Source organism: Aulostomus chinensis, chromosome 21, assembly GCF_037954235.1.
Source record: "Aulostomus chinensis isolate RoL2024-O1b breed Wild chromosome 21, RoL_Achi_v1.0, whole genome shotgun sequence".
In the NCBI taxonomy this organism is placed as follows: domain Eukaryota; kingdom Metazoa; phylum Chordata; class Actinopteri; order Syngnathiformes; family Aulostomidae; genus Aulostomus; species Aulostomus chinensis.
Window position 1 is genome coordinate 6,954,014 of NC_141340.1, and position 16,922 is coordinate 6,970,935.

At 43.2% G+C, this 16,922-nt stretch overlaps 2 protein-coding genes across 7 annotated transcripts in view; both read left to right on the plus strand.

Annotated features, from left to right (window-relative positions):
* Positions 1-56: 56 nt before the first annotated feature.
* LOC147241503 (zinc transporter ZIP12-like) lies at positions 57-11,853 on the plus strand. Of its 5 annotated transcripts, XM_086190978.1 has the most exons (15): positions 168-188; positions 665-790; positions 1,457-1,586; positions 2,317-2,627; positions 4,041-4,364; positions 4,438-4,645; positions 5,270-5,424; positions 5,537-5,708; positions 6,197-6,369; positions 6,464-6,619; positions 7,411-7,491; positions 8,965-9,037; positions 9,141-9,299; positions 9,387-9,574; positions 9,810-11,853. In XM_086190978.1, the coding sequence occupies exons 4-15, from the start codon at positions 2,388-2,390 to the stop codon at positions 9,936-9,938; spliced, it is 2,058 nt and encodes a 685-aa protein (XP_086047104.1). In that variant the 5' UTR covers positions 168-188; positions 665-790; positions 1,457-1,586; positions 2,317-2,387; the 3' UTR covers positions 9,939-11,853. The 5 variants fall into 5 exon arrangements, with proteins under 5 accessions (XP_086047105.1, XP_086047104.1, XP_086047106.1 ...); XM_086190979.1 differs by lacking the exon at positions 665-790 and having other exon boundaries at positions 57-188; XM_086190980.1 differs by lacking the exons at positions 168-188; positions 665-790 and having other exon boundaries at positions 1,362-1,586.
* A 1,168-nt stretch (positions 11,854-13,021) lies between these two features.
* The window catches only part of cacnb2a (calcium channel, voltage-dependent, beta 2a), a 64,594-nt gene continuing 60,693 nt past the window's right edge, over positions 13,022-16,922 (plus strand). For both annotated transcript variants that reach the window (XM_086190891.1, XM_086190893.1), the window contains exons 1-2: positions 13,022-13,609; positions 15,548-15,640. In XM_086190891.1, the coding sequence (XP_086047017.1) occupies positions 13,526-13,609; positions 15,548-15,640 (177 nt within the window). In that variant the 5' untranslated portion in view covers positions 13,022-13,525. The remainder of the gene's footprint in view (positions 13,610-15,547; positions 15,641-16,922) is intronic.

Below are 16,922 nucleotides of genomic sequence, written 5' to 3' on the forward strand. Positions count from 1 at the left end.
GCGTGACACCACCCCCCCCCCCCCCCCCCGTCACTTTTTCTTCACACTTCCTGTGACCTGAAAGAATTCAAACTGCACCTGGATGGTTAGCTGCCATCAAAACACTAGAAATGAAGCCTTTCTTCTTCTTCTTCTCCTTCTTCTTTTTAACATATACCAGTGTTCATAAACTACAAAGAATATAGCAGGTAAGCTAGCAGTAGGCTACACCTACAGGTTCATTCATAGTATAGTTGCTGTACAATAGAAAATGTAAGCTATTTTGTACTCAAAGTCATCTTCTTTTACATGTCCCTAAAGCACACTTTTATTAATAAACAGTGGAACAATTTAGACATGCCAGATACTGAGCGTGTGCTAAAAGTGCACTGCTAGCTTAATCAAATTAGCCTGAAGTTAGCTTAACAAAATGAGCTTCAAGTTTGCTCAGTAAAATGAACTTGGGCAGCACATCTTCTTTTGCCTGGGTAATGCAGTACCGTAATGTGGACAGAGACACAAAAGAGACTGTCACCAAATCACTTACAGAGTTTTTGATCTATAAAGAAAATAAATGGAAGGAGACACTGCTAAGGAACATGATTGATGCACCGTAGAAGGTAAGAATTATTTCTCTCTTATTCAGACACGCATCCACCCACACTTACACTTATGAACATTTCAGAGCCCATCGGCGGTGTCTGACGACCTCCCCTCAGAGAAAACGGGCCATTACGTCAGAGTTTCTGGTGGAGCCAGCCAGATATCTGCTCCAAAACTTCCCTGCTCCATCCGCCACTTATCGTTTAAGGTATAACAACTTGAGATGTTTGCATGGAGCTAAAAAAAAGGCCACAGATAAGATAAGAGCAGCCGGTTCACACTCAGCTAGGAGTTTCAAACCACTTGAATGGCTTTGTTAGATCCTCACACCACAGCCGTTTTCCCAACCTTGTATTAAACCGTAAACCGTCTGTTTACGCGGACGCAGCCGGAGCTGAGAGCAGCTCAGGCAGAAATCAGAAGCTTCCCTGTCGTGACATTAACCCAGCGTACGTCCTCAGGGCGCCTCTGGCACATGCACAATGACCATTGCGTGAACTCCTGTGGCGAGGGCTTCAACGGGAGCAACTCTCACTTATCGGACCTTATGATGCGCGACCACTTTTATTTTTCGGTTGAAATTTTGATTTCTGACAATGCTTTCAGGTGCCTCAACTGCGGTTTTGTCTACCCCAGTACAGACTCATCTATAATCCTAGTATCCAACCACATTCTGCTTCATCGCTGGCTGCAAATGAGAAAGTTCCAAATGCTGCTCTGTCACGCATCCGACATTTAATAACCTCTACTGGCAGCTGCCCCCCCCCCCCCCCCCGCATCAACTCATTGTTGCAGCCATCACCATGGCAACCTCAGCCTCATAAGACTGTCGTGGCTAATCCTCAAGAGCTTACTCAATTCTTACTTCCCATAGGAGGGTTTTACCAACAACACCAATGTTCAGGAATTCTCCCCAAACGCCCACTGGAACCTCGCTTTATCCTTCCGGAGGAGGAGGCGAGCGAACCTAGTTACCGCAGCAGAGAGGTGACGAGGGAAGCGAGGTAGGCTTGGCTTTTTTTTTTATGTGTATTGCATTCCAGATATTGTTTTAGAGCTTTGTTTTTTTTTCTTTTTTTTTTTTTTGCTGTCGTTGTTGTTGTTGTTTTTTACAGCAACAACCTCTCGTCGCTCAAATGGTTTGACCTTAAGGGAGTACAGTGTAGGAGGAAAGTGTTTGCGCTGTATTTTTGATCTTTGATGACTCAGAGATCAGGGAACCAGAAAATCTTGCATTTGATTGCCACTGCTGCTGCTGTTGCTTCATGAACCCAATCGCATCAGCTTCTGTCCAATACAAATGATGTTCATACAGTAAATGAGTCTCAAAATATACTCTGGGCCGACGACTTAAAGCAAATACTTCTCTTAATTATATCTTTTTCGTCAGTAATTTTATTCGTCACCAGCTTGGTTTTGCACACTGTAGTTTTTCTCCATACTAATTATTTTCTCCAAAATCTGCCCCTTCATGCCCCCATCTCCCTGCCCCTGTGCTCTCTCACTTGCCTGCACTAATCCTTTTGTTGTGGACTGAGGGGCCCAGGCTTTGGCCGACCATTCTGCACTGTAAGGGCTGGTTCAGTTGAAGGGTTGCCCACTGAGTCTTCCACCGAATCAGGCGGGCCGAGTATCATTATTAACGCCTCCCTCAGCAAGACCACATCCACCGCTCCTCTTTTAGATGCTTTTCCTTCTCTCTGTTCATTCACCTGGTCTCAACTCTCTTCCCAGTTTTCATTTTCTTGTCGGCTGCCGAGCCTGTAGCCAACCCCGGGAACTTGAGGGACGGCCTTGGTAGGAACATGCACAGCAGGAGGGGTGCTCCCCTTTTTCTGCTTCTTTGTCTTCTTGGGAGGGTCCTAGAGGTGAAAGGGCAGGAGCAGGGGCACCTGCAGGAGGCACGCACGGCCTTGGATCTGCCCTCAGATGCAGGTGATGAGCCTTATTTCCAGAAGGACCACATAGGTATCCTGATCTCTTCGCTCCTTCAGGCGGTGCACTGTGCAGAGCGGACTGGTACCTCTCAGGATGTGTGTGAAAAGGTGAGCTGTGCCTTTTTCTTTGTGCTGTTTTTTTTTTTTTTAAGACAAGCATCCCAATAAAAACAGCTAACATCCAAAGTGCTTTTGTTGTCTTCATCTTGCCTGCTTATCCCAAGAATCAGGCTTATTATGGCTGGAATGTTGAATGAATGCGGAGGCTTAAGTTCTTGACCTTTATGGGGCATTCACGCTGAGTGCCTTTAGACCCCCCCCCCCCCCACCCTTGACATAACAAAGCGTTGGAGATCCTTCACATGTTTGTGCTGGTGGGATGGGAGCAACCTTTTTTAAATCTCAATAACAAGCACACCCTCCAAACCTCCGTATCTCTGTGTTTTGGTCTAATTGGTCTCAACTCATTAAACCAGCAGCACAAGGCCACTCTTTTTCCAAGAAGACCAGCACATGTACGCTCTGAGTAAAAAGGCTTTTTATCAACTCTTTTCCAGTAAACGTGAATCGAAGGTCAAGCCCTTGTGTGAGGCAGATGATCATCATTCAGCTTGTGTACAGCTCGCTATCAAATTGTTTCTGTGGTATTTCACAACTTCATGCCAACTTTTGGGGAAATTAATTTGCCTCCCTTCCCACAGCCAGACAAATATGGAGGCTCGTGTGACCACAAATGAGGTTGTAGGTCATTGTCGACACAACTGCAAGTAAGTAGATTAATGAGTTAAGCTGGCAGCTACAGGCAGACAAAATAAGTTGATGTCCCACCCACTAAAGTCAACGAAACCCCAATGAAAACATTTTAGATTCACCACCAAAACTTTGCGATCTGTCAATTTTTGACTCGCATACCACACAGTTTTAAATGCAAACATAACTCAAAGATAATCTGAAATTAATTCGACTTGAAATTTAAAAACAAAAATCTCATTGCGGTGTGAAAAGTTCCACTCGCTATGTTATGATTGCAGTTTCGACAGCTTTGGTCTCGAAATTATTTTTCTTTGATTGCAATATAAAGCAGTGGAGTAAATGCATGCATGGATGGATGCATTATAAAGACAACAAATTAACCTCCGGGGTCAAGAAGACTGATAATCTTCTCTTTACTGGCATTCAGGAGCTGACCACTTGTTAGCTTAGCACATCGGAAGGTAGTGGGTTGGACGAGTTCCCGAACGTCAAAAGTCCTCAAATAGCTCAAGTTCAAGAAGTGATTCTCCTCATCCTTTCTAACGGGGATGGCCATGACTGGTGGCAGCAGCCATGTATTTGGTGCCTTTTGACGGAGGAATGCTAACCTGCCCAGCCATTATCATCAACTTCCTAATACACACACAGAGGACTAATCTTCTTGTCTGGCTCTGGGGAGGATGGTAAATACGCATATTTCTCACGAAGTCGACATGTTCCTTTAGGTCCTTAACTCGTCCTCTTTTTGTCCTCTTCTTCCTGTTACAGTGCCTGACTCCAGACTTTGCTCTGTCTGTGCTAGAGGATGATGGGAAAGCTTATCTCACAGAGGAAGACTACCGGCGGATCTCCACTGTTCTGCTGTACTATGTAATTAACTTGCAAGATCTCTGCGTGCCAGGCGCTGCATCCTCCTCCTCCCATTCCTCATCCTCATCGTCTGCTGGGAGCTATCAGTTCTACATTCTGGCCCTCACCAATCTACACCCAGCTGAGGATAATCGCTTCCTGTCATCCAGCGAAACGGAAAGTATCCTGCAGCTCATTAACCAGCACTACAACCCCTCCAGCCAAGATACTTCTGATTTGCAAGTAAGCGATTTCTATATGAAAGGTCTCTCCAGAAGCACATCCAGATATCATAATCTTACCTTCTATCCCACAGTGCATCGATGCTGCTCGTCTGCTTGAAGACGTGCATGAAAAAGAAAATCCGGGAGCTGATGTGGCATCTGTGCCCAAAGTGGCTGCAGCCATCATCAGCCATATCCTGCAGGGTCACTGTTTCAGACGGAAGAACCTCCCGTCCCCGGCCTTCTTCACCAACTACATTTTTCGGTCCCTTAATCGAACAAGTAACCTGCAGGTTATTGGTAAGTATATTTAGCTGATTCTACATTTAAAAACTATTAAAAAAAAAAAAAAGATGTCTGTTTTCCACAAATGGTGCTGCTGCAAAACAGCTAAATACTAACCTTTAAAAGTACTGCTCTGCAGTTTTGGCCACATGAGGGCAGCAGAGATCGCAGTAATAGTAATTCCGTTCAGTTGTCAAGCAAATTTTAAGTGAACTGCAGAAATGTCGCATAGCAAGAAATGCACACATCCCACCAACTGGTCTGCAGCAAATAAAATAGGCTACGCCAGAAGATGGCGCTATAGAGAGCATTATGCATGGCTGCAATGGAAATGGTGGAAAATGAAGAGAGGTTTTGAAGACTTACCTTCAGTTGGACAAGCTGAGATTATGGACAAGCTAGTATGTTGCATGCTGTGCGGAAATGAAGACAAAATATTGGACTATCGGTGCAGACAACGGCGGTAGAAGCAGCTGGTCAGCCACGCAAAATTTGTTTCGTCAGTTTATTCAAAAAAAGGCGTTTTTAACTCTTGTTGCTGGTTCAATCCAAAATCTGACAACAATGGCGGGCTTTAAAATCCTACTCAAATGGTTATGGTAACGGACAAATTAGGATAAATTTCTCTGCTACATTCAGAGGAGTTGCTTCATCAGCTTGGAGTCGGACAGGAAGAAGAGGCACATTCTCACGACAGGAAGAGGCGGAGCACTGGCAGCTCAGAGACGGGGCCGGGGAATTTACAGGATAGTTGCAACCATGAAACTGGGCCAATAAGAAGAGACTGGGCACAGGTGATGTGAAAATGAATTGAAGTTCAAAAGATGCAAACTTGTATCAAATGTAGTCAGGCACTGATCTGAAAAGCCTTGAACTAAAATGGTCTTCCCCTTTGAATCTAATCAGGTATGTTTTTCAGCCAATCAGCTGGTGGATATTTTTGCTCTGGATCCTCATTTGCCAATTTCGAAGGAGCACTTCAGGCAAATCTGTCCCGCCATCATTCAGCAGTTGCTAGGCAACGCCTGTGAGTCTGCGGAGCAGAAAACAAGAGGATCTGTACCCACTGCTCTTGAGAGTGAGACATTTCAACCCCCCCCCCCCCCCCCCCCACACACACACACAACTAAGCGGTAGTTTCAACTAAATAAGCTGGAGAGGTTTAAACTTGATGAACTGGTTTTTCATTTAGTTTCCTGGACTTAGCAGGTCTGTTTACAGCATACGTTTCATTTCAGGTAACACGACATTGGCAAATGAAGACAAACAGCAAATAACTTCATTTGAGTAAAAGTCTCATAGCAGAGTCTGGCAAAAGTCAGGAAATAGTCATGAATGAGTCATGGACTTTGGATTATGATTTGGAAATGATTAATACGATAAATGAAGTGATGAAAATAAGCAGATGTACCATAGTAATTTAGTTTTAGTTGATGACTATAAAAAAATATTAAAAATACAAAGTATCATACTCAGCTTCAGATTGGAGTTTTGGTTTTTCTGGAGAAAAGGCCCGCGTAACTTATATTCGAACATGAAAATCTCCAAAGTGTCTCCTGTCTGCAGAGTACGGCTACAGCACCGTGGCTGTCCTAGTCATCACCCTGGGCTCCATGCTTGGCATTTGCCTGATCTTCTTCAACTCCTGCCAGGAAACATACACCCTCATCCTGCAACTGTTTGTGGGCCTGGCAGTAGGAACGCTCTCAGGAGACGCGCTCCTGCACCTCATACCGCAGGTACAGAACCAGTATCGAGCTGCTGCAGTCAATCAACTGTCATGGAAGCGTATAACATCACTGGGTTTAATTCAAATAATTTCCTCCTTTGGAGGTTTTGGGCCTCCATGGCAGCACTCACAGTGCCGATGATGAGCACTACACGGAAGGAAAGGACTATCTGTGGAGGGTTCTGGGCACCATCGCCGGGATCTACGGCTTTTTCCTCATTGAGAGAATCTTCTCCTTTTTGGTTCCCTCTCACGTGCATGTAAGTTTTGTTTCGTCATAGACTTAAACCACGAAATGACTGGAGGGGCACTCAGAGAGAACCGACATCCACATTGTAATGGAAACTATATTTTTCTTATTATTAATGTAATAAGTACCAACAAGTTAATGAAGACAGTCAATATTAAAGACAGTTAAAAAACAAACAAACACATGTATCCACTCTTTGATTTTGACCTACTTCAAAGTTGGATATGTTTAAACTTCGGCGGCACGTTGGTACAGGGGTTAGCACTCCGGCTTCTTCCCACCGTCCAAAGACATCAAGAGGGGACGAGGCTGACTGATACTCTAAATTGACCGTAGGTGTGGCTGTGAGTGTGAATGGTTGTTTGTCTCTGTGTTGGCCCTGTGATGGACTGGTGACCTGTCCAGGGTGAACCCCGCCTCTCGCCTGAAGGTTGCTGGGATAGGCTCCAGCCCCCCGCGACCCTTAACAGGATAAGAGGTAAAATGAATGGATGGATAGATAGACTGATGGATTGATGTTTCATCTGAATTATCATTTAAATTAGTTAAACAGTTTTTGAAAAAAAAAATCCATCAGACACAAATGCGCAAACAAAAGTAGAGGTGCAGCCAAACACCGTGGATCTCTGCTGAAGCCAACGTCAAATAAAATGCAGTATTTAAATGGCTTGTGATGTTCTAAACCCATAGTGTTAGAAAGGAATAGGTTGTTTGTTGCTGATTTTCTTTACATAGTCAGACTTTTAACTATCAAAGTTTCCATTAAAGAAGCAAGTTTGCTCTGACACATCGTTCTTACAGGGTCATTCCGGTGATCTACCCTCCGAGCTCAACTGTAATGGTCAGTCCCAGAGGGGAAAGTCCATCTCCACTATACAGCTGGTGAGGTTCATTCCTACCCACTCAGACTTGGCGGGAAACTCAGATTTTCCTGTCTGCATTTCTGTCATTTACTCAGTGATAGAACAGACCACAGGGACTGTGGCACAGCAGTTCCTGGATGTTCTGCAGTCAAATATCCAAAGCAGTGCCATGTACAATGCGATAAGTAGACAAGGGGGAACAAATGACTGTGTACAATAAAGAATATTAGAAATATTCTCTTTGGCAGCAGTTCAATTGATACTTTGGTTGAATATTATACAATTACTACAGTCAACAGAGATTAATTCGTGACATCTGCGCAGATGGGTTAGGTGTAGGTAAGAGGCCTGAAATGCAGTAAGTAAGTTTGCATTTTTGAACGTCCTGTTCCGTCATCTTAAAGTCTATGGGATTTTTGGTTAAATATCTGAAATTAGGTCTGTGGTTAACACAGGTGTAAGACATTTTAATATCCCTCCACGAAATAAAACACGAGTGCTTGTAACTGTCAAATTGTTTCTGTGTCTTAAAAACGTACTGCAAGAGAGGATTAAGTAGTGTGTAGGGTAGATTGATGTAGCTGTCAGCATACAAACCACGTTTTATTTGATGATGCAACGTTGATGCTAAAGACAACAATTTTTCTTTCAGCAAAATACAATCCAAATGGTATCATAGGGGGTCTTAAAATAGAGCTAACGGTTGCTAACAAGTGGCTAAAAAAGCTAGTTGATGTAGAAGTTGCATCTGCTTGTGCAAAGCATAACGTTAGCTTAGCACATCCAGCAGAGCACTTACGTTTCAGAAATTTCATAAAGGAGGTGTTCATATGTGAAGATGATGATCATGCTGAACAGAACAGCTACGTGTCATCAGCTTTGTTCAACACAGCTTATTTTCATGAATCCCGAGGGGTTTTAGTCGCTGGAAATAGCTATTAACCTCTGGGTTATCCTACGAAATAGTTCATTGTTGCAGCACTTTATCAACAGCTTTCAAAGCAAACAACTTCATTTGACACCAAGTAGTAGGAATTATTCATGGGCACGACTTGAAAACAGATAACATTTAAGGAACACCCACGGACACGAAGGAAAACAAAGAGCTAATGACAAAAAAAAAAAAATCTATTTGTGAATACGTTGTGACTCTCGCTGAATTCATTTTGGACTGAAAACAATTGAACAGAAATCCATTTTCCGGAACTGCTCTTATATAACAGGAAGTGAGGAGAGGTGTGCGAGGGAGTAAAGGATCAGGGCGTGTAGGATGCTGCAGTACTGGATCATTGAGAAAGCACTTCACGCTTGTGTTGAATAATGCATGTCATTTTGAATACACGCACTCGAAAATAGAAGGTTTCGGACACCAAGACGGGTCCTGAAGAGGCAACAAATTTTGTTTTTATGTGCACTTTTCTATCCTATTGTGTTGGTATTCTACTTTTGTTTTACATTAGAATCATAAAAAAAAAAGATCTGTATCCCGTAGGGGCCAGTGGAGGACTTGGAGTGTCTGGAAACGTCCCCTGAACACACAGACACAAGGGGACCTTTACAAAAGAGTAAGCCCCTTCTATAAGAGCTCCCCAGCACCGATGAATGGCAGTTACTTAGTAATTAGTCGCCTGACATGACAGAAACTGTCACGGCCCTTTGTGTTGCCAGGACAAGGGGTTCCTCTGCTGGCCGTGATGGTAATTGTGGGAGACAGCCTTCATAACTTTGCAGACGGCCTGGTGGTCGGTGCCGCCTTCTCCTCGTCAGCCGAAACTGGCATGGCGACAACCGTGGCCATCCTGTGCCACGAGATTCCGCACGAGATGGGTGAGAGTTTTGCAGCGAATACTTTAGCGAGCGTTTTCCAGAGAGTACCGTGTTTGACCGACCGACTTATCTGCTTGTGTCTCCCAGGGGACTTTGCGGTGTTGCTCAGCTCTGGACTCTCCGTAAAGATCGCTGTGCTCATGAACTTTCTCAGCGCTCTGACAGCCTTCATGGGCCTCTACATTGGACTGTTTGTCTCCGCAGAGATGGAAGTGCAGCAGTGGATCTTTGCTGTTACGGCTGGCATTTTCCTCTATTTGTCCCTGGTAGAAATGGTAAGAGAAACCTTTAAAGAGGTGTCGTTATTTCAGTTGAAAACATTCCAAAAAAAAAAAAAGCAGCTTACATTGAAAGAGGGTGAAGAAATAACAGTTTTGAGGACTAAGACACGCACCCCTGTATGGTTTAGAAGTTCACGTGCTGGTACATCCCAGTTTATTTGTATCATGAGAGTCCCTGCAGGGTCCAGTCTTTGTATGGAATATTAACAATTGTCCCGTCTGTCCTCAGCTTCCTGAGATGAGTCGAGTGAAGACCAGCAGGCCCTGTCTCCTGTTTCTGCTGCAGAACCTGGGTCTCCTGCTGGGCTGGGCCTGTCTTTTGCTGCTTGCTCTCTTTGAACACGAACTCAAATTCTGAATGGGCAGCGTTGCAGTGAGCAAACGACACCGTGTCGCATCAAACTTGTCAGTGAAAAGCTCCAGTTTTGCACAGCCTTATGTTAGTTTTTCATGGTGTTAGAGTCTCAAAACAGGATAAAACACACACACACACACACACACACACACACACACTATAGCCGTATGAATCCTTTCTTTTTTATATATATATATAATGATTTATTTTTGTATGTTAGGTGTTATCTGTATATCTGGCCAGTGGTTGTGTTGCTCACTCATTCATGACTTTGTCTGGCAGCATCAGGTACTAATGTGAATCTCTGGAACTTTGTGAAATACGTCAGACAATCAAATATTTGACTTTGATGTAATTTGTCATGAGCAAAATATAAAATAATGTAACTCTACCCACTTTTCTTGTATATATTTTATCTAAAAGGAATCAAGTTTGTGTGGGTTTTTGCAGATTTTTTTTTAGTTTTTTTTTTACATCGACATGTTTTATATTTTTACTTGATCTTAAAGGGCTACAACATTTCCGGGATTTACAAGAAATATCAGTGACAGAGGTGGTGACGTGTTCTTTACTTTAGTAGAAGTAAGGATAGTTGTGCAAAATACAAGTACCGATTCAGTTTCTTCACGCTCTGAAATGTACTCAAAGTAGAACAGTTTTTGTAAGTATGACGCTCGGAGTTCAGCAAGATTCAAAAGCTAATAGTAGAGGTGAAGTGAATGTAGACAGGTAAATATTTATGGTGAATGATGGAATAATGCAAAATTTCAAACTCGATCAATTCCTCTCAAACGCGTTAAAACCGGGGCGGAACGATGAACCGCCTCGCCTGCCCTGCTAGCCGCCCCACAACACGCTGATGTCTGAATTCCTGCATTGAGAAGCGTTGCTCTCTCTCCCAGCATCTCATCTCAGAGGGATTGCTCTTTGTTTTCGAGGCCTCTCTGCCATCCAGAGTGAGGGCAGCAGCAGCAGCACCACCACCACCCACCTGAGCCACTTGTTCTGTTCATCCACCAACCTGGATGACTAACGCTGCAGCCCACACAGCGATCATGCTCTGCAGCAGCCAGGAGAAGGAGGTGGCGGGAGATATGATGAATCCATCGCTACAATGAGCTAAATGGAATACAGCAAATCGAATTATTGGCACATCAAATTGGATTTGTGATCCTGACAGAAAAGAGAGGGCTTAGCGAGCCCCCCCCCCCCTTCTTAATCAGCTTGCTGTGATTAAATTCGCCAACATATTTGTGCAAACATTTTATTTGTGCGTGTGTGTGTGTGTGTGTGTGAGAGTGTGTGTTGGGGGGGGGGATTAGTTTCATTACACAATTTGCATTATGTTAATTTTATAATCTTTCTGTCGAAGTGCAAAGTCAGTCAAATTGTTCATGAGATTGTTTGGCTATCACAGCAGAAAAAAGCTGACGCTGTTTATTATGACTTCCCGCTGGAACAATAGAAGGAAGTCCATCGCATTTTCTCTTATTCTAGCGATTTCTCTGCTATTTTGGAAATGCCAATCCCTTTGGCTTTTCCAGGAAAGCTTAGGACCTGCTTGTTTGTGTGTTTGACTCTGTTCTTCAGACCAAAGAGCGATGCTCTGGCATGTCTGTCAAGGCGACGGCTGCCAGGATGGAGGAAGGAAAGGATTTTTTGTTTTGGTTTTTTGTTTTTGTTTTAAATCCGTGTTGGTGTGAGCGCTCGGTATCCTCTAGTAGAAAGAGGAGCTTTGCTATAAGGGTCAGGAGCTCACCGGAGCACACAAATGGTGGGAAACAGGAAATATAAGAATGTTTTCCCTTTGATTTTAAAATGTCTGACAACACGTAACCCTTTTGCACCTGTTACTGTGACAGACCGCCTGAGATTACCGTTGCTGAAAGAGGAATTCTAATAAATGAACAATATCTTGACCTGAGTTTTTCCTTTCTATCCCTTAATTTGAAGAATCCTTGCTGCCCACGTCTTCCCATCTTCAGACAGCTTTTCTGTTGCAATGCAATTTTATAAAATTATATTTACATATTAGAGAATCTATCTGAAGAGCCACAGAGGACACTGCGTATCTGGCTGAGTGCTACAGCACTAACCACAACTGATGAGATAATTTTCAAGCCTCACATCAGCAGTTCTCCTATAAACTGCAAGCCCAAATGAAACCACAAGAGGGCAATACCGAATCACAAAACATCTGTGGGAGACTGAGAAGGGGCAGCACTGCTGGGAGTAAGAGTTGGGGCCTCACCTGAGCAGGTAAAAAAAGCGGAGTTCATTTCTGTTCATTTTAACTGGGACAGAAACGTCGTCGCCTGGCTGCTACACACAAGCTTTAAATAAAAGGCAGAACTCAACTTTGGCAGCACTTTTTTTTTTAAATGAATTGATACCAAATACCACACTGAGGCAATGACAAACCACTTAACTAATTCATAAACAGCGAGATACTCAGAGGATGCAGACCTCCACCAAGGCCAAGAGCCTCCTGCTTTAATGGAAAACTGCAACTGAAACGTCACACGCTGACAGATGTCCACCTTTAATGGGGAAGATGCCCAACTTTGTCAGTCTGTAGAACACTTCCTGATATTGCAAAGGTCTTGAAATGTTGAAGAGAGTTAAGACAGAAAACAAAGATATGTACTCTAGTAGTAGAAATGGGAACCCTTGAACAAAAACAGAAATATCTGACGGAAACTTGGGTTGTTTCTAAAAAAAATAAATAAAATAAGAAAAATAAAAATGAGGCCAAACTCAAAGTGTCTGCCCACTTTAGCTATGTTAGCATCAGAAAGACCAACTGCGGTTCCGAATTTAAAGATCGCCAAACCAGTGAAGATGATTGACTGCCACAGTATCCATAACCCCTGCCTGTCACTGGTATTGAGTATCACTTCCTCGATGTCAACTTTAAAGTTATTTATTGCCCTCCCTCGTTGAAAACCTATATTTGAAGAGTTTTGCACCTGTAGCCACACCCAAACAGTGACGCCACGACGTCGTGGAGTTCACCTGCACGTCACGGAAGCAAATTAAAACCCATTTCAGCAGGTGTTTGGGTCACGTCACTTGATTGTGAAGCCGTGAGGGACTTGGCTGCTGTTGGTGTGGACCGCGGCACAATAAAAACCGTCCGTCTGCCTCTCAGTGCAGCTCATCTCACGTCTCAGCGATCGTCTGCATTCGTTTTCTCTCCTCTTGCGCGCGGTGAGGAGGCAGATGTGTTGGCGGTGGATGAGGGCGCGTACGGAGCAGGAGAGCTCTCAGCGAGAGTGGGTAGGAGGAGGGGGAGAGGAGGGCGCCGGTGAGGAGGTGCTGTGATGATGCAGAGTGTGATATCCTAGAGATCATCATCATCACCACCACCACCACCACCATCTGAACTGGAAGAAAACTGCTCCAAACCCCGCTGCTCCTTCCGCACAGGCTCCTCCTCAACGCTCCAACTTTGAAGATTGGTGGTGCCAGCGGAGGAGCACCACCACCACCACCGGCAGCAGCGGCGCCTTGTAATGACTTAGAAAAATGCGTTTTAGTTTCTGTTTCATACCAAGCTTGCACATTTGTCGAGGTTATAAGATGGTGTGATGGTCTTCAATAACACTCCAAAATCAAGAGCGGACACACCCCTGGACAAACATATGGACTCGCTGGATCACCCGGTGTTACAAGTAAGTCAACTAGATTCAATGCAAACGCAGATATTAGCATTAAGCAGTTGTGCCAAAAGTTAGCAAGGTAAAGGTCAGCTCAAGCCCACCCAGCCCGGGTCAAGGGAGAAGTTTCCTCTTTCAAAAATGTTAGATTTTTAACCTGAACCGCGCGTCTTTCAAACGCTTTTCTGTCAGAAAAGGTAAATGGCGTTTTTTTTTCTGTCAGGACGACTTCAGGGCAAACTTCTCCCGGGCGCACCTGCCTGCCACCTGTCCTCTTCCTCGCGCCCACCAGCAGCTAGCTTGATTATGTAAACAGTTGCGAGTGGTAGCGGTTCTAACTTATTTTTGTACTCCAAATATAACATCTAAACCTACATTTATCTTTTTTTTTTTAGCGCTACTTTATTATATTTTATACATATTGTAGTGACTCATAGTTTGAACATTTGTGTCATGGAATTTTTGTATTTTTTCAGATGAAAATATGAACCCATTTCAGCCCGGAGGTGTAATTATGTAGCCTATTAGCATTTTTACTTCCATAATGTAAAGTACTCGTAGGTAAAAGTCCTGCAGATCTGACATGCATTACATATATGAATACACAGATTTTCCAGTGGCATTTTAATGATGTAACTGTTTAATAGCCTTTAGGGGTGAGTATGATATATTTTACATACACGTTTGCATAATGCTTTTATGACATATTTATATTTCAAGATGTGTTAAATAAAGATCTGCAAAATACCTACGGTCATCACCTAAATGAGTTTAAAGTACAATATTTCCCTCGGAAATGTAGTATTACGTGACATAGAAAGTGTAAGTAATGTGTTTTCAACTTCTTCCCACTAATGCATGCTCAACCATGAGATCATGAAAGCCTGAGATGAAATATTAAAGGATTAAATTTATTCTATCATGTCTCCACGCAGTAATTCCCAGTATGTTTGGCTTGTTCAGATTCATTAAACCTCCTCGTTTTCCTCCAGACTCTCTCCGGGCCTCTCAAACTGTTCATGACTGGCTCCAAAGACACAGTCATAATAGCTCTCCATTATTTTTTTAATTTTTTTTTATGACATGACAATAGTTAACGTGTCCCAGGAGTGCAGCTGGAATTTAAGAAAAAAAAAAGAAGCAGATTTTAAAAATTAATTTTCTGTTTCTCAGAGCAACACATCCTTTCAGAGCAGTCCAGCTGAGGGCATTACTTTTCCGGCCCCTCATCATATCAGCTTACGTAACGGAGACGGCCGACTTAATTGCCATCTTGATATGATATCTGTCATTGTTTTACAGCTCAAATAAAATACTGGAACCTGTATACAACAAACTGAATAATGCTCTTTTTCAAGAAAAAACAAACTCAGCGACAACACAACAAGGAAGCGCAAAAGAGGGAAGTTTGTACAAATAAAGACTGGAAGATCTGCTTTTTGGACGAAGTCATTGACCATAATGGGGGTTATTTCATGAAATTCTAGCGATTCTCCGGACTGTGCTCTTTGTTTTGTCGGTTTTGATTGTTGTCATCTGTGTTCTGCTTGCTTGCTTTTATTGATTTCCGCAGTTAGGGTCTCATGCTTGTTTTAATCTTGCCTTGCCTCTGGTATGAAAGGTACAAATAAAGCTGTAATTTTCTTTCTTTTTAAACCGAATCCTTTTTAGCTGGACATTCAGTGACGTTTAGCATTATCGCGTCAAAAAACTGATGGCCATTTTTTTTTCCCCTCTATTTTGTGGAATTTTTTTTAACCAGTCAATACATTGAGAAAGAAACTGTCAGATTAATCAATAAGGAAAATAACCGCGATCAGGCGATGAAGCAGCTGTAGAAAGGAAACTTCTCCTGAACTGGAGGGATCTCTTGTTGGCCTGTATTGACAGAATAATTCCAGCTACCCTTTAACCATTTCCCTCTTTTTTTTTTTTTTTTTTTGTCTCCTGAAGTCGCACACCAAAGGAGCTCGAAGAAAAGGCCGGTTTAAAGGTTCGGATGGCAGCACCTCCTCCGACACCACAACCAACAGCCTTGTTCGCCAGGTAAGTGTGATACTGCCCTTTCGATGAACTTTTAAAACCCTTCCTCGTCCCTTAAAAACATGTTAAGTGCATCGTTACCAGTGCTGGGCAGTAATACGTTACTTAGTAAAATATTACTGTAATATTATTACTTTACCCAGTAATGAGTAATATAACGAGACTACTATGCCAAAAGGTAATATTATGCCTCGCTATTCCGCCGAATAAGGGCCTCGTTACTCGTTACAGAGGCTGTCAAACGTGTAATTTGTGCTGGGTTGTTGCATTTGCAAATAGAACAGATCTACAAGCTATCAACACGCTGTGATGAGCGATGCATAGCAGCTTGTAGGTCTGTTCCAACGCGCCGCCACCTGTGCACCGGCATGACGTCACGTTAGTGTACTGTAATGCGACGCGTGCAGCAGCTGCCTGCTACAAACAAACAGCAAGTAAATCAAAGTGTGGAGGATGGAGAACAACTCGGAGTCGGCACATTTACGTTCCACGGCTGAAGGCATCGCCATTATTGTGACTTTGTGTCAGCCAAAGATGAAAAGAACATAAATGTCCGTGGCAAACTGTGCATGGGAAGAAAAATACTTACCACCGCAAAAAATACGACGTCGAACCTGAAGCACCTGCAAAAGGTCCACGAAGCTGTTAAGCTGGTTGCGAAAGCAGCCCTTGGTGATGACGTGGAGGCCCCCACGCCAGCAAAACAACCAAAACTGGATTTTGGTAAAGGTGCAAGTACATTGAGTGGAGACGATCTGAAGAAACTTGTCGCTGGGTGTATCGTAGAGGATGTGTTACCCCTGTCCACTGTTGACTCGCCCTCGTCCCGGTCCATCATAGAAAAAATACCTTTATCACTTTATCATTATTGACTTTATTATTCCATTAAATTGGATTCAGTTCAAAAAGGAGCTGGCTAAATCAATTGTGGTGTCGTCCATCTTTTTGCGGGTGGGACGGGGGAACGTAATACTGTATGTCATATAAAAGTAAAGTAATATTATTACTCTTGATAATAAGTAATATAGCTATATTACTCTTCTACAGAGTAATAAGTAACTTATCACTCTACTAAGTAATATTGCCCAGCACTGATTGTTACATCACACAGACATTGAAGCTTTAAGTGCCCAAAATGTGATGCTTGAAACTGATTTTTGTATTTTTCGTCTCCAACTGCATTTAGCCGTGAGTGAGAAGTTCTGCGACCATGTTCAGAGTTAGCTATGTCACCGCAATTTCTAAATCCGATGCTCGGTTATAACACGACAAGATGTTTGCTCGA